This window comes from Mobula hypostoma, chromosome 10, assembly GCF_963921235.1.
Source record: "Mobula hypostoma chromosome 10, sMobHyp1.1, whole genome shotgun sequence".
Lineage (NCBI taxonomy): Eukaryota > Metazoa > Chordata > Chondrichthyes > Myliobatiformes > Myliobatidae > Mobula > Mobula hypostoma.
The window spans coordinates 8,607,791-8,623,760 of NC_086106.1; the positions used below are offsets into that span (position 1 = coordinate 8,607,791).

General features: G+C 45.6%; 1 protein-coding gene across 8 annotated transcripts in view; it reads left to right on the forward strand.

Moving 5' to 3' along the window:
- The window catches only part of LOC134352634 (spectrin beta chain, non-erythrocytic 1-like), a 223,155-nt gene that overhangs the window by 106,719 nt on the left and 100,466 nt on the right, over positions 1-15,970 (forward strand). For all 8 annotated transcript variants that reach the window (XM_063059956.1, XM_063059955.1, XM_063059954.1 and 5 more), the window contains one exon: positions 11,022-11,285. In XM_063059956.1, the coding sequence (XP_062916026.1) occupies positions 11,022-11,285 (264 nt within the window). The remainder of the gene's footprint in view (positions 1-11,021; positions 11,286-15,970) is intronic.

The following is a 15,970-nucleotide window of genomic DNA, read 5'->3' on the forward strand; positions in this document are numbered from 1 at the left end:
AACAAACCCAGCCCATCTGGTCTCTCTTGGTAATATCCCATGTAACAACTTGACCGATGTCCTGTGTAAGCTCTCCAGTGTAATTATGCCTTTCATAAAGTGGGACGATTACAGTTATACACAACACTTCAGCATGAGCCAACCAATGCGTTTTAATCAACACAGAAACAGGCCCTTTGTCCCATCTAGTCCGTGCTGAACCATTTAAACTGTCTATTCTCATTGACCTGCACCATGACCATATCCCTCCATACCTCTCCCATCCATGTACCTATTCAAACTTCTCGTAAAGTAGCATGCACCACTTGTGCTGGCAGCTCGTTCCACCCTCTCATGACCCTCTGAGTGAAGAAATTTCTCCTCATGCTCCCCTTAAACGTTCCACCTTTCACCCTTAACCCATGACCTCTAGTTGTAGTCCCACCCAACCTCAGTGGAAGAAAATTGCTTGTATTTACCCGATCTGTACCCCTCATAATTTTGCATGAGTATAATGTTGAGCCTGCTCTTGTATTCAGTCGCCTGACTAACGATGGCAAGCATCCCATGTGCCTTCTTCCAACTCCTTCACTACTCGTGCTGTCATCGACAATTTGAGCCTCAAGGTTCTGTTCTTCAGATCACCGGGGCCAGAATTCGATTTATTATTGCTGACATATTGTTGTGAAATTTGTTATTTTGCATCCGTAGCACATTGCAGTGTGTGGGCGCGTGGCCAGGTGGTTAAGGCATTGGACTAGCGACCTGAAGGTCGTGAGTTCGAACCCCAGCCGAGGGAACGTGTTGTGTCCTTGAGCAAGGCACTTAATCACACAGTGCTCTGCGACGACACCGGTGCCAAGCTGTATGGGTCCTAATGTCCTTCCCTTGGACAACATTGGTGTCGTGGAGAGGGGAGACTTGCAGCATGGGCAACTGCTGGTCTTCCATACAACCTTGCCCAGGCCTGCGCCCTGGAGAGTGAAGACTTTCCAGGCGCAGATCCATGGTCTCGCAAGGCTAATGGATGCCTTTACATTGCAATGCATAAAATACCAACATTTACAATGAGAAATGTATATCAAAAAAAGTCAGGCTAAAAGAGAACAAAAATAGTGAAGCAGTGTTAGTGGGTTCATGGACCATTCAGAAGTCTGATGATGGAAGGAAAAATCTGTTCCGAATACATTGAGTGTGTGCTCGCAGACTCCTGTACTTCCTCCCTGATGGTAGGATTGAGCAGAGGACATATTCTGGTTGATGGGAATCCTTAATGACGGATACTGCCTTCTTGATGCATTGCCTTTTGGATACATTTTGGATGCATGATGGAGCTGGCTGTTATACACCTCTACAGGTTTTTCTGATCCTCTGAATTGTTGCTTGCGTACCAGAGAGTGACGTAGCTAGTTAGAATGCTCTCCAGGGTACATCTGTAGAAATTTGCAAGAGTCTTTAGCGACATACCAAATCTCCTCAAACTCCTAATGAAATATAGCCGGTGGCATCCCCTTTTGTCATTGCGTCAGCATGTTGGGCCCAGAATAGATCCTCAGAGATGCTGACACCCTGGGACTTTTGCATCTGCTGAGCCCTCAGTGAGGACTTGTGTGTCTTCATCCAGCTTCCCCTTCCTGAAGTCCACAATCGATTCCACGGCCTTACTGGCGCTGGGTGCAAGGTTTTGTTGCGACATCACTCAACCAGCTGATCTGTCTCATTCCTGTGCACCACCTTGTCACCATCTGAAATTCTGCCAACAGTCGTTGAGTCATTGATAAATTTATAGATGGCCCTAATGTCCTAAGATTTATTAGTCCTTCTCAAATGCATCACCTTGCACTTATCAGGATTAAATTCCATCTGCCATTGATATTCCCTTTTTATGAATTGATCAGAAACATCCTATCACCATCTGACTCACTGGCAACACCCCTGCCAATTTTTATGTCATCCGCAGGCATTTATTCATCTCCAAATCATAATACAATATAGTGTCAGAATATTCAGATATGGCCCAAGTACGGAGAAAAAGAGACACTGAAGCAGGTCGACTTTACTGCGAACTTTGCAGAATTTCTTAGGAAAGGAAACAATACACTCTTGGCCAAAAGAGAACCCTCTCAAACTGAAAGTTAAATGTCAACACCGCGGCTGAAAGCAATATCTAAATGATAAACCGGACACCGCTCCTTTTCAGCGTTAGTTGGAACGGCAGTCCTCTCTCTCAGACAAGGACGAAGGTAAGCGTGGAGCGTAGCGTTGCTCTGCTTTGCTCGAGTCTCGACAAGACTACAACGAAAAGGAGGGGGTTAAAGCTGCCTTAATGAAGCACTAATTCGCTGGAATGTGCATATTCACGGGTACATTTGCTGAACTGTGAGTGTCCGTGGTTGTGACATTTAAAGAGTCTGTGCACCAATTCCTGAATACACCACTGGTCACAGGCTCCCAATCACTAAGTCAACCCTCCAAGGTCACCCTCTGATTCATCAACCCAACTCATTTAGGATCCAATTCACCAACTTGATTTGATCCCAAAGACTCCAATAGGGAAAGGTTGAAAAGGTTAGGACTTTCTTCCCCAGAGCGTGGGAGGATGAGGGCAGAACTTACAAAATTATGATGGGTATCGTAGGGTAAATATATGCAGGAGTTTTGCCCCTGAGGTGGGTGAGCCTACCATTAAGAGTCACAGGTTTAGGGTGAAAGGTGAAATATGGGAACCTGAGGGGAAGCCCATTCACTTAGAGTAGGTGTTCCTAACCTGGGGTCCACGGATCCCCTCAGTTAATAGTAGGGGTCCATGGCATAACAATAGGCTGGGTGGAGCAGGTTGTCAACAGAAATGGTGCAACGTTTAAGAGAAGTTTGCATTTTTTAAGCATCACTTGGGCTTTCTAACCTCCCTGTTGTCAATTCAGTGCACGTGCCATATGCTTGTTTTTTCTTTATCTAACTCTCAATATCTCTTGAGACCCAGAGGTCCTTGGTCATGCTGTCCATATCTGTCGGTGATAATGGTGCACGTCTTTTCTGAAATGTCATGATGTCATTTTTCAATGACTGCATAGTTGACCTACAGGCAAATTATTGTCTCCTGTCTTGCCTTATTTGGTTATATCGTGTTGAATCCTTCTCCTGTCAGGGAGCAGGATTCACAGCATCCACGCCAGGGCCACCAGACTCAAAAAGACATTTACTTTCCCCAAGCACAAACACAATAAAGTCTGTAGATGCTAGTGATCCAGAGTTACACACACAGGAGCTCAGCAGGTCAGGCAGCATCTATGGAAAAGAGGAAGCAGTCTTAAGTTTGGGCCGATGCTCTTCTTCAGGACTGAGAAAGAAGGAAGATGCCAGAATACAAAGGTGGGAGGGGGTGCTGTGGGAAAGAGGTTAGAATAGGTGAAGCCAGGTGGATGGGTAAGGTCAAGGGCTGGAGAAGAAAGAATCTGATGGAGGAGATGGATGGTAGGAGAAAGGGAAGGAGGGAAATTTCCCCAGGGAGGAATGATAGGCAGGTGAAAAGAAGTGACAAGTCAGAGTGGGGAATAGAGGAAGTGGGGGTGGATGTCTGCCACCCAGAAGGAGAAATCATTCCCCAATCATTTCCCAAGCTGATCAGCACCTCCACTAATTAACCCTACCACACCCTCCACCACCACTAAATTATTGTTGTTTCTTGTCAGAGAGTACAGGCACTCCAGTGCCTAGCGTCACTTTATGGACATACAATCAATCTATGTCAGGTTCCCAACCTGGGGTTCACTCACCCCTCAGTTTATGGTAGGGATCCAGGGCATAAAAATGTTAGGAAGCCCTGATCTATGTATATATGTTATTTTACATATTTTTATTGATTGTGTGGGCATGTGGCCAAGTGGTTAAGGCATTGGACTAACGACCTGAAGGTCGTGAGTTCGAGCCCCAGCCAAGGGAACGTGTTGTGTCCTTGAGCAAGGCACTTAATCACACATTGCTCTGCGACGACACTGGTGCCAAGCTGTATGGGTCCTAATGCCCTTCCCTTGGACAACATTGGTGTCGTGGAGAGGGGAGACTTGCGGCATGGGTAACTGCTGGTCTTCCATACAACCTTGCCCAGGCCTGTGCCCTGAAGAGTGAAGACTTTCCAGGCACAGATCCATGGTCTTGCAAGACTAACGGATACCTTTAATTTAATTTAATTTAATTTATTGATTGTGCTTTTTTTATTGTGTTTTTATCTTGTGTTTTTTGTGCTGCATTAGATCCAGAGTTAACATCATTTCATTTTCCTTTACACTTGTGTACTAGAAATTACATTAAAGAATCTTGACTCTTGAATTTATATGGGACCTGGTTACCAAGGTTTCTGGATTATTTGGCAATCGAGATTCTCCTCATCAAGATTAATTTTTATTAATTGTTAGCTTGCGTCCTACTGTGAATGCTGAGTACTTGGATTCTGATTATCTAGGTTAAGGTTATTTGGAGGTTTCTGGTCTGTTTGTTTTTTCTCGGTTTCTTATGTTCAAGATACTGGTGTTATTTAAGCTCCTGATTAGTTAGTAGACAATCTCTGAAAGGTACTCATAAAGTCTGGGGATCAACTATGTTGTAAAGTCACTGCCCAGAGGAAGGCAATGGGAAACCACTTCTGTAGAATTTGCCAAGAACAATCATGGTCGTGGGACCATGATTGCCATGTCATATGACACGTCACATAATGATGATGATGATTAGTTAGTGATCCTGGTTTACTGAGATCTGGGTTAATTAGAGATTCAGAATCTCCCCTCTTTAGGTTGTTTTTGATCTGCAGTTACTTTAGGGTTCTGTTTATTGCCGTTCTCAGTTTTTTTTAAAAGTAAATGTATACTGTTCATGGTCTTCTGCTGTAGCCCATCCACTTCAATGTTTGATGTGTCCTGCATTGACATGCTTCTCTGTGCACACTGTAACACATGGTTATTTGAGTTACTGTCACCTTCCTGTCAGCTTGAACCAGTCTGGGCATTGTCCTCTGACCTCTTCCATTAACAAGACATTTTCATCAACAGAACTGCTGCTTACTGGTTGTTCTTTTATTTTGTGCATTCTCTGTAAACTCTAGAGACTGTTATGTGTGAAAATCCCAGGAGAGCAGCAGTTTCTGAAATACGTACTCAAACCACCCCATCTGGCACCAACAATTATTCCATGGTCAAAGTCACTTAGATCAAATTTCTTCCCTACTTTGATGGTTAGTACCCAATATAGTGGCCACTGAGTGCAGACGCACAGTCCCACGCAGAAGTTTTAAATAGGGCTAGGGCTTCTAAGACTTTTGCACAGTACTGTATTTGCCAATATGGAATGGCGAGCGAGTTTGTAAATATAACAGGAACAATAGATGTTGGGAATGGTGAGGGTGGGGTGTCCCGGGGTGGGGGGTGTAGGACAGGTGGCAGAGAAGGAGTGCCAGAGGTGGGGGGGGGGGTGTTGGGGCTGGGTGTGGTGTGGTGGTGCAGACACACCCAGCCCTGAGTTACGAGGCAAAGTCATTTGATTCCAAACAATTGTTTAATTGATCATTACAGAGTGTCTCTCTGGTGCTTCCCGCCCCCTCCCCTCTCCCTTCCCTTTTTTCCACCCACGATTCCCCCCTCTCTTCCCCTTTTTCCACCCACGATTCCCCCCTCTCTTCCCCTTTTTCCACCCACGATTCCCCTCTCCCTGCCCCCTTCCCACTCTCAGTCCACGATAGAGACCCAAATCAGAGCATCACTCGCATATGTCATGAAATTTGTGTTTTTTTTGGCAGCAGCAGCAGTACAGTGCAATACATAAAATTACTATCGTTCTGTGCACTATATATATCTAATATATATCTAAGGCTTTTGCACAGCACTGTATGAGAGAGGATTTTCCATGCTGTATACATTACATAACAAAGCTTGTAATACTGCCCATCCCTGGATAATGAATGAGTTCTGTTTTCAGTCAGTTTTGTCCTTGAGTCAGAAAATACACAAGAATCACTCAATATGGGAACCAAATGTCCAATTTTATAATGAGACTGATAAGAATGAACAATTACTAAAAATGAAGAGAGAGGAAGTTTGTTCTGACTTTTGTAAGAACCAAGGTACGACTTTTGAATTTAATAAAAGTATGGGTGCTGGTTTATATGTAGTGTGTCCATTATTTAAGTGTTCGTAAACCACTAACCGCCCGTAAGCACCAAGTACACAATGTATCATGTATTTCATTCATACAATTTAGAATCGGAATCAAGGCTTTCTGTGCGTCATGAAATTTGTTGTTATGCGACAACAGTACTTTGCAATACATAATAATACAAATTGTAATTTGCATTATGTATACACTGGCAGAGGGGAAGAAGCTGTTCCTGAAGCAATGAGTGTGTGCTTTCAGACTCCTGTACCTCCTTCCTGATGGTAACAATGAGAAGAGGGCATGAGCTGGGATGATGGATCCTCCGTGAAGGATGACACCTTTTTGACGCTTCTCTCCTTGAAGCTATCCTGGATACTACGGAGGCTAGTGCCCATGATGGAGCTAACTGAGTTCACAACTCTCTGCTGCTTATTTTGATCATGTACAGTGCCCTCTTTCCACCCCCCACCCCCAAACGGTGATGCAGCCAGTTAAAATGCTCTCCATGGTACATCTGTAGAAATTTGTAAGTGCCTTTGGTGACAAACCAAATCTCCTTAAACTCCTAATGAAGTATACTCACTGTCATGCTGCCTTTGGAACTGCATGGCTATGTTGGGCGCAGGATAGATCCTCAGAGATGTTGACACTCTTTTCCCTCAGAAGACTGGTTTATGCACCTTCATCTTACTCTTTCTGAAGTCCACAATCAATTCTTTAGTCTTACTGACGTTGACTGCAAGGCTATTGCTGTGACATCACTCAACCTTGCTCCTGTATGCTTTCGCATCACCATCTGAAATTCTGCCAACAGTAGTTGTGTTGTCTGCAAATTTATCAATGTCATTTGTGCTGTGTCTCGGCACACAGTCCTGAGTGAAGAGAGAGCAGAGCTGTGGGTTAAGCACATATCCTTGAGCTGCGCTGGTATTGATCACTTGTGAGTTGGGGATGTTATTTCTGAACCAGACTGTTGTCTTCTGATGAAGAGGGTGAGGATCCAGTTGCAGAGGGAGGTACAAAGCCCAGGTGTCTCTTTCTTAAAGATGGGAGCTTTTTCTTGCTTTAAGGGAACTGTTTGTGGAGTTCCTGAATCCTTCTGAGATGGGGGTAGGTGGATAAGAAGTGAAATGAAAGGTTACTGTTGGTAACTACTTTATTCTTGTCACATGTGCTGAGATGCAGTGAAACATTTCTGTTTGTGCACCATCCATATAGATCATTAGGTACATTATTGCATCAAGACTGAGTGCAGATTTAGTAGAGGTATTCAACATTATGAGGGGTATAGATAGGGTAAATATGAGGGGTATAGATAGATGTGTTGGCACGTGGCCAAGTGGTTAAGGCGTCGGTCTAGTGATCTGAAGGTTGCTAGTTCGAGCCTCAGCTGAGGCAGTGTGTTGTGTCCTTGAGCAAGGCACTTAACCACACATTGCTCTGCGACGACACCAGTGCCAAGCTGTATCGGCCCTAGTGCCCTTCCCTTGGACAACACTGGTGTCATGGAGAGGGGAGACTTGCAGCATGGGCAACTGCTGCTCTTCCATACAACCTTACCCAGGCCTGTGCCCTGGAAACCCTCCAAGGCGCAAATCCATGGTCTCGCGAGACTAACGGATGCCTATAGATAGGGTAAATGCATACTGGCTTTTTTCACAGAGGTTGGGTGGGACTGCAACCAGAGGTCATGGGTGAAGGGTGAAAGGTGAAGATTTTTAGTGGAACATGAGGGTGGTGACAGTGTGGAACGAGCTGCCAGTGCCAGTGGTGCATACGAGCTTGATTTCAGCAATGAAGAGAAGTTTGGATAGGTACGTCGATGGTAGGGGTATGGAGGGCTTCGGTCCTAGTACAGGTCGAAAGGAGTGGGCAGTTTAAGTGGTTTGGCATGGACTAGGTGGGCTGAAGGGCCTGTTTCTATGCTAAACTTCTCTATGACTCTATGACAAATCTAGTATAAATGGAAAAACAAAACAGAATACAGTGTTTACAGTTAGAGCGGCAATACAGTGTAGGGAGACAAATATAGGGCCCTGACGAGAGAGACTGGGAGATCAAGAATTCATCTTTAACATATAAAAGGTCAGCTCAGTTGGACAGCAGTGGGAAAGAAGCTGTCCTTGAATTTGGTGGTACATACTTTGAAGTTGTTGTATCTTCTGCCCGATGGGAGGGAGAAGGGGAGAGAATTAATGGGGGCAGGAGGAGTTCTTAATAGTGTTGACTGCTTTCCCGAGCCAGCTGGGATTGTAGACGGAATCAGCGGTGGGGAGGCTGGTTTAAACGACTGGCTGGGCTGTGTTCACAAATCTACAATTTTATTTTGTGGTCTTGGGCTGAACAGTTGCATATCTATACCTATATACCCATACCTGTGATGTATCCAGATAGGATGCTTTCTAAGGTACTTGGCAGTGATGTTTAAAAGTATTAAGAAGCATACTTAAATGGCTAGGATGCCTCGGGTTCTGGCAGAGTACTGTAGTAATTTTATGTATTGCACTATGCTGGTGCCGCAGAAAAAAAACACACATTTCATACGTGAGCAATGATAAACCTGATTCTGATAAGCGTCTCTATTGTGGACTGAGAGTGGGAAGGGGGCATGGAGAGGTTGGGAAACGGGGAAGGGAGAGGAGAGGGTGTGGGAAGCACCGGAGAGACATTCTGTAATGATCGATAAACCAATTGTTTAGAATCAACTGATCTTGCCTGGTGCCTCAGGGTTTGGTGAATCTGCACCCACAACCACCCCCCCCCCACCCCTTGGCACTGCTTCTATGCCACCTGTCCCACACCCCCCCTCCCTCGGTGCTCCACCCTCGCCATTCCCAACATCCTTTGCTCCTCTCAGATTTACAAACCCGCTCTCCGCTACACGTTGACTAAACAGGACTGTGCAAAAGTCTCAGGCACCTAAGACTTTACGCCTACAACTTTTGCATAGTATTATGTGCAAACTTTGATGAAGGTGTTCAGCTGGTTTAATTTAATATTGAAGAATCGATGGAGTATACAACTTGAAATTCTTACTCTTCACAGACATCCATGAAACAAGAAACCCCGAAGAATGGATAGAAGCATAAGAACCCTGAAGCACCTCTCCCCCTCCCCCCTCCATGTGTTGGGCATGTAGCCAAGTGGTTAGGGTGTTTGTCTAGTGATCTGAGGGTCGCTAGTTCGAGCCTCAGCTGTGGCAGCGTGTTGTGTCCTTGAGCAAGGCACTTAACCACAGATTGCTCTAGTCTGTGCAAGGAGTGGCGCCCCACACAGACTTCCAATCTGTGCCTTGTAAGGCATGAAAATGCCTGATGCAGGCCTCTCATGGTCTGAGTCGACGTTCCCTCCCTCCCCCTCCCATTGCACAAGCAGCAGCAGAATCACCGACCCTCCTGCTACCCCCACTTGTGCCAGCAAAAACACCGACCCACCCCTCCACCACTATGCAAGCAAGCAAACTGCCCCCTCCCCCAAAAAAAGAGCCCTTTATCAGAGGCTATTAAGAACTACTGTCCATCACCCAGCACAACACTTGGGTATCTCAGACTCTCCCTCTCCCCCCCCCCTCTCCCCTCCCTCTCCCCTCCCTCTCCCCTCCCTCTCCCCTCCCTCTCCCCTCCCCCCCCCCCCCCCCCTCTCCCCCCCCCCCCCCCCCCCCCCCCCCCCCCCCCCCCTCCCCCCCCCCCCCCCCCCCCCCCCCCCCCCCCCCCCCCCCCCCCCCCCCCCCCCCCCCCCCCCCCCCTCCCCCTCTCTCTCTCTCTCTCTCTTTCCCCACTTGAGGGAGAGAGAGGTTGTGCTCTGACAGCAAGGAGAGCAAGAGACCAGCATTCGGAATTTCTTGGCTTTCTGAGGAAGTAGAAACACCAGTGTGCTTTTCACAACAATCAACCTCTTCCTGGCAGATAATGCTCATGTAGTCTACTCCCATTCCTTATGCTTGTGTTGGGCCGGTGGTCACTCATCACGGATCGGGCCAGAGGTCGGTGGTCGCTCATCACGGATCGGGCCAGAGGTCGGTGGTCGCTCATCACGGGTCGGGCCAGAGGCCGAGAGGCCACGGGTCATTGGTCATTCCCCACAACCCGAGTTCGACCTCTCGCTCTCCTCGCTGCTGGCGGAGGGTGATTTTGAATTTCCGAGACACGTGTGATTATTGGTGTGGCCTTACGGCCTCCGTCAGTTTCGCTTTGTTTTCTTTCGCGTTGCTGATTGGCGGGTGGGTGGTATGTTACAACTTTTGGCTGAGGGAGGGGTTGGGGATTTGAGACTTGGTATCATTACGTGTGAGTGATGTGTTAGATTTTTCTGTGTGAGAGAAGGGGGTTATTTTTGCTGTTTTTTTGTGTGGGAGGGGGTTGGGGGTTGGGGATTTGACGTTTCAGCTGCCACGTCCGGGTAGTGTGATCTGTTAGTTTTTGTACGAGGGAGGAGTTGCGGGAGTGGGTTGGGATTTACGAGTTCTGTTCCTTCTTTTTCGTGCGGGGGCTGATGCCTTTTCTTTCAACTACTTTCATGCTTTTCTGTATTTCATGGCTATCTGGAGAAGACCAATCTCAGAGTTGTATTCTGTGTACATACTTTGATAATAGAATGAACTTTTGAACCTTTTAATGTGCACGGGTATCCTGGTAGGTGCTTTGGTTTCTTAACCTTTTGAATATGGGGGCATTGGGTCACAAGGTTCTGTCTGTCACTATTCTCTGTAAGGAACAACCCGAGGAATCAATGCATGAAGTTCCAGTGATTTTTGGAAGTATGAATGTTTAACACCTTATTGTTGAGATATGACATATCTAATGAGTTTTGCCTCTCCTGCTCACATTAAGTTTTATGACGAATGATGCTTCCGTACGTTGTATGATGATAGTTCGGACTGTGTCCTCTTTCTCCTGCAGGAGGGGCAAGAGCTGATCAAAGAGAAGCCCGAGTTGGCCCCGGTGGTGAGGAAGAAGCTGGAAGAGATTCACGAATGCTGGACCCTCCTGGAAAGCACGACTCAAGAGAAGGCGAGGCACCTGTTTGACGTGAACAGGGCGGAACAGCTGGTGCAGAGTTACAGTGACTTGGACAGGAGGCTGTCCCAACTCGAAGGGCAACTGCTGGTGGTGGACGGAGGGCGAGACATTGCTACGGTCAACACTCAGCTCCAGAAGCTGCAGGTAACCCTCCAAAAAGTGCGAGTTACACCTTTGTAATTAAAGATGGATAGGATTGGGTGAAGTGCCAAGATGCGTTAGAATGCCAGATTCACCCAAAGCAGCTCTTGTGAATTCTGAGGAAATGGAATCTGCAGCTTCAATGGGTTAGAAATGATAATTGGTTTATTATTGTCACATGTACTGAGATAGTGAAAAGCTTCTCTTGCAGACTGTTCATACAGATCAGGTCATTAGAGTGTACTGCAGTAGAGCAAGATAAAACTATAATTATGCAGAATGAATTGTAATAGCTACAATGTTCCACGCAGAGAGAGAATAAGATGCGTCATCATAATGAGGTAGATGATGAAGTCAAATGAACTTATTATAACTAAGGAACTACTTAATGTAACTAGGGAACAAGTTAATGCACTTTGGTAGAAGAAGTGAAGTGTCGATATTTTCTAAATGGAGAGGAAATACAAAAAAAAAATTAGGTGCAAAGGGACTTTTGCATGATTCCCTAAAGGTTAGTGTGCAGGATGAGGCTGTAGTGAGGAAGGCAAATGCAATATTAGCATTCATTTCAAGAGGACTAGAATATAAGAGCAGGGATGTAATGTTGAGGCTTTGTAAAACCCTGGTGAGGCCTCACTTGGAGTATTATGAGCAGTTTTGGGCCCCTTAGCTTAGAAAGGATTTGTTGAAACTGGAGGTTCATGAAAATGATCCCAAGATTGAATGGCTTGTCATATGAAGAGCGTCTGATGGCTCTGGGCCTGTACACACTGGAATTCAGAAGAATGAGGGGTGACCTAATTGAAACCTATTGAATGGTGAAAGCCCTCAATAGAGTGGATGTGGTGGGAAAGTCTAAGACCAGGGGACACAGCCTCAGAATAGAGGGGCATCTTTTTTAGAACAGAGATAAGGAGGGATTTCTTGAGCCAGAGAGGAGTGAATCTGTGGAATTTCTTTGCCACAGACAGCTGTGGAGGCCAAGTCTTTATGTATATTTAAGACAGAGGTTGATAGATTCTTGTTTAATCAAAGCATGAAGTGGTAATCAGGTGAAGAGAAGAGTTTGGGGCTGAGAGAAAATAGATCGGCCATGATGAAATGACATAGCAGACTGGATGGGCCAAATGGCCTAATTCTGTTTTTATAACTTATGGTCTTGTGGTCTTAATAGTCATACAACAAAGGGCTTCAAGCTATTGTTGAGCTTGGGTTTTTTTGTGTTCAGTCTTTTGTATCTTCTGCCCAATGGAAAATGGGAGAAGAATATCCAGGGTAGATCAGTCGCCTGGTGTAACAATGCCCTGATCTTTATCCGCATCGTAAATTCCACTGCACAGTGCCACACGTTACACTCACCTCCAACGCAAGTCAAGCTTATTGTCATTTAACTATCTACATCTATACCATCAAACGAGGCAACGTTTCCGGCGACACAGTAGTGTAGTGGTTAGTGCAATACTTTACAGTATTAGTGACCCGGGTTCAATTCCCTCCACTGTCTGTAAGGAATTTGTACGTTCTCCCCAAGACTGCAGTGGTTTCCCCCGGGTGGTCCGGTGTCCTCCCATAGTCCAAAGAGGTACTAATTGATCGGTTAATTGGTCATTGTATACTGTCCCGTGATTAGACTAGGATTAAATTGGTGGATTACTAGGCGACACCATTTCAAGGGCTGGAGGGCTCTGTTCTGCACTGTATCTCAATACATAAGAAAATAATGTTCTCCAGACCAGGGCGTAACGCACAGTAGCACAAATAACACACATTACCTTAGGAAACTAAGGATAAAATTTTCAAATGAATTATGCATGGCTAAATAAAGCAAAGTGCGTAAATCCAATATTGTAGGATCCAGTACAGATTATCTGGTGACACTTTTAATGTGATGTGGCCAGAAGTTCAAAGGCTTAATGGCCTGAGGGAAGAAGTTGTTTCCCATCATGAACATTCTTGTCTTTATGCATCGGAGTCTCCTGCCTGATGGTAGAAAGTCAAAGAGGATGCTGGATGGATGGGTGGGATCCTTGATTATGCTAAGGGCCCTGTGTACACAGTGCTCCTGATAAATGCCCTCCCTCCATTGTACATCTGAGGCACTCTGTTGGTCGAGGCTGACTATGGGATTTGTGTCCCAGCTGACTACGTGTAATGCAAGCCAGGGCAGTATGATATTGCTGTTGTCCACACAACTGATGAATCCAGTCAGCAGTGAATTCAATGTAGGACTGCTTTAGGGATTCCGTCTCTAGACTTTTCAGTTGGGGTTCACATAAGAACAAAAGAACATAAGAAATAGGAGCAGGAGTCGGCCATCTGGCCCGTCGAGCCTGCTCTGCCATTCAATAAGATCATGGCTGATCTGACCATGGACTCCTCTCCACCTACCTGCCTTTTCCCTATAACCCTGCGTTCCCCTGCTATGGAAAAATCCATCCAACCTTGTATTAAACTTACTTATTGAAGTAGCCTCTACTGTTTCATTGGTTAGAGAATTCCACAGATTCACTGCTCTCTGGGAAAAGCAGCTCCTCCTCATCTCCGTCGTAAATCTACTCTCCGGAATATGAGGCTATGTCCCGTAGTTCTAGTCTCACCTACCAGTGGAAACAACTTTCCTGCCTCTATCTTATCTAATTTTATGTTTTGATAAGATCTCCTGAGTTCCAGTGAGTACAATCATAGGCAACTCAATCTCTCCTCAGAGTCTAACCCCTTCATCTCTGGAATCAACCTGGTGAACCTCCTCTGCACTGCCTCCAAAGCCAGTATATCCTTCCTCAAGTAAGGAGACCAGAACTGCACGCAGTACTCCAGGTGCAGCCTCACCAGTACCCTGTACAGTTGCAGCATAACCTCCCTGCTCTTAAATTCATTCCCTCTAGCAATGAAAGCCAACATTCCATTTACATTCTTCATAGCCTGCTGCACCTGCAAACAAACATTTTGTGATTCATGCACAAGAACTCCCAAGTCCCTCTGCACAGCAGCGTGCTGCAATATTTCCCATTTAAATAATAATCTGCTTTTTCATTCCAAAGTGGATGGCCTCATATTTACCAACATGGTACAATATCTGCCAGTCCCTTGCCCGCTCACCTAATCTATCTATATCTCTCTGCAGACTGTCCATATTCTTCTGCACAATTTGCTTTTCCACTCAATTTAGTACCATCAGCAAACTTAGATAAACTACATTCAGTCCCCTCTTCCAGATTATTAATGTATATTGTGAACAGTTGCAGGCCCAGCACCGCTTACCACTGATTGCCAACCAGAGAAACGCCATGTATCCCAACTTTCCGCTTTCTATTATTTAATCAATCCTATATTCATGCTAATACATCACCACCAACTCTAAGCATCCCTATCTTCTGGATAAGTCTTCTACATAGCACCTTATCGAATGCCGTCTGAAAATCCAAGCAAATAACATCCATCCGTGCCCCTCTATCCACTGCACTCATTATATCCTCAAAGAACACCAGTAGGTTTGTCAAGCAGGACCTGCCCTTGTTGAATCCATGCTGCGTCTGCCTGATGGATCCATTTCTTTCCAGATGCCTCAGTATTTCTTCTTCAATGACTGCTTCGAGTATTTTCCCAACTAAAGATGTTAAGCTAACTGGCCTACAGTTACCTGCCTTTTGCCTACATCCTTTTTTGAACAGTGACATGACATTCGCCGTCTTCCAATCCGCTGGGACCTGCGCAGAGTCCGGAAAATGTTGGTAAATTATCACCAAAGCCTCTGCTATAACTTCTGCCGTTTCTTTCAGTACCCTGGGATGCATTCCATCAGGACCAGGGGGCTTATGTATCTTCAGGCCCACAAGTTTTCTCAGCACTGCCGCTTTAGTGATAGCTATTGTATCGAGGTCCTCACCTCCCGTTGCATCCGTAACATTGGCATGTTAGATGTGTCCTCCATGAAGACTGACACAAAATAGTCACTCAGAGCCTTGGCCATTTCCTCATTACGCATTATCAACTCCCCCTTCTTGTCCTCCAAGGGACCTACATTCACTTTAGCCACCCTTTTCTGCTTTGTATAATTATAAAATCTTTTACTATTCACTTTTATATTTTGTGCCAGTTTATTTTCATCATCTAGCTTACCTTTCTTTATTGCTCGCTCAGGTGTACTTTGTTGCTTTTTAAAGTTTCCCCCATCTTCCAGTTTCCCACTACTTTTGGTGACTTTGTATGCACGAGTTTTTAGTTTGGTGCTGCCTTTTATTTCCTTAGTTATCCAAAGCTGGCTCGCCCCACCCTAACTGTCCTAGCTTTTAACTGGAATGTACTTTTGTCGAGCGCTGTGAAAAATATCTTTGGAAGCCTTCCACTGTTTGTCAACTGTTCCACCATATAGCCTGTGCTCCTAGTCTACACTAGCCAAATCCTCCCTCATCCCATTCACTCCAAAAGTCTTCCCTGTGAGTGGCTATTGCTGCATGGTTGCAGAGGTTTGAGATCAGTGTTTAGATGAGTTTAGTTTAGATCTACCCGAAGCAACTGGTGTTAAGGTGCCAGTAACCCACCTTTGCCCCTTATCCTGTCAGCGGAAATGGTTCTTCTGGGCTTAGTAGTTAAGCCACATGTAAAAGCCACGAGCTGGACTTGGTTGTCAGAGGCTATTTGAGCCTTTGGGAATATTTACTAGGCAGTGGGAGCTTATTCTGCCCTCC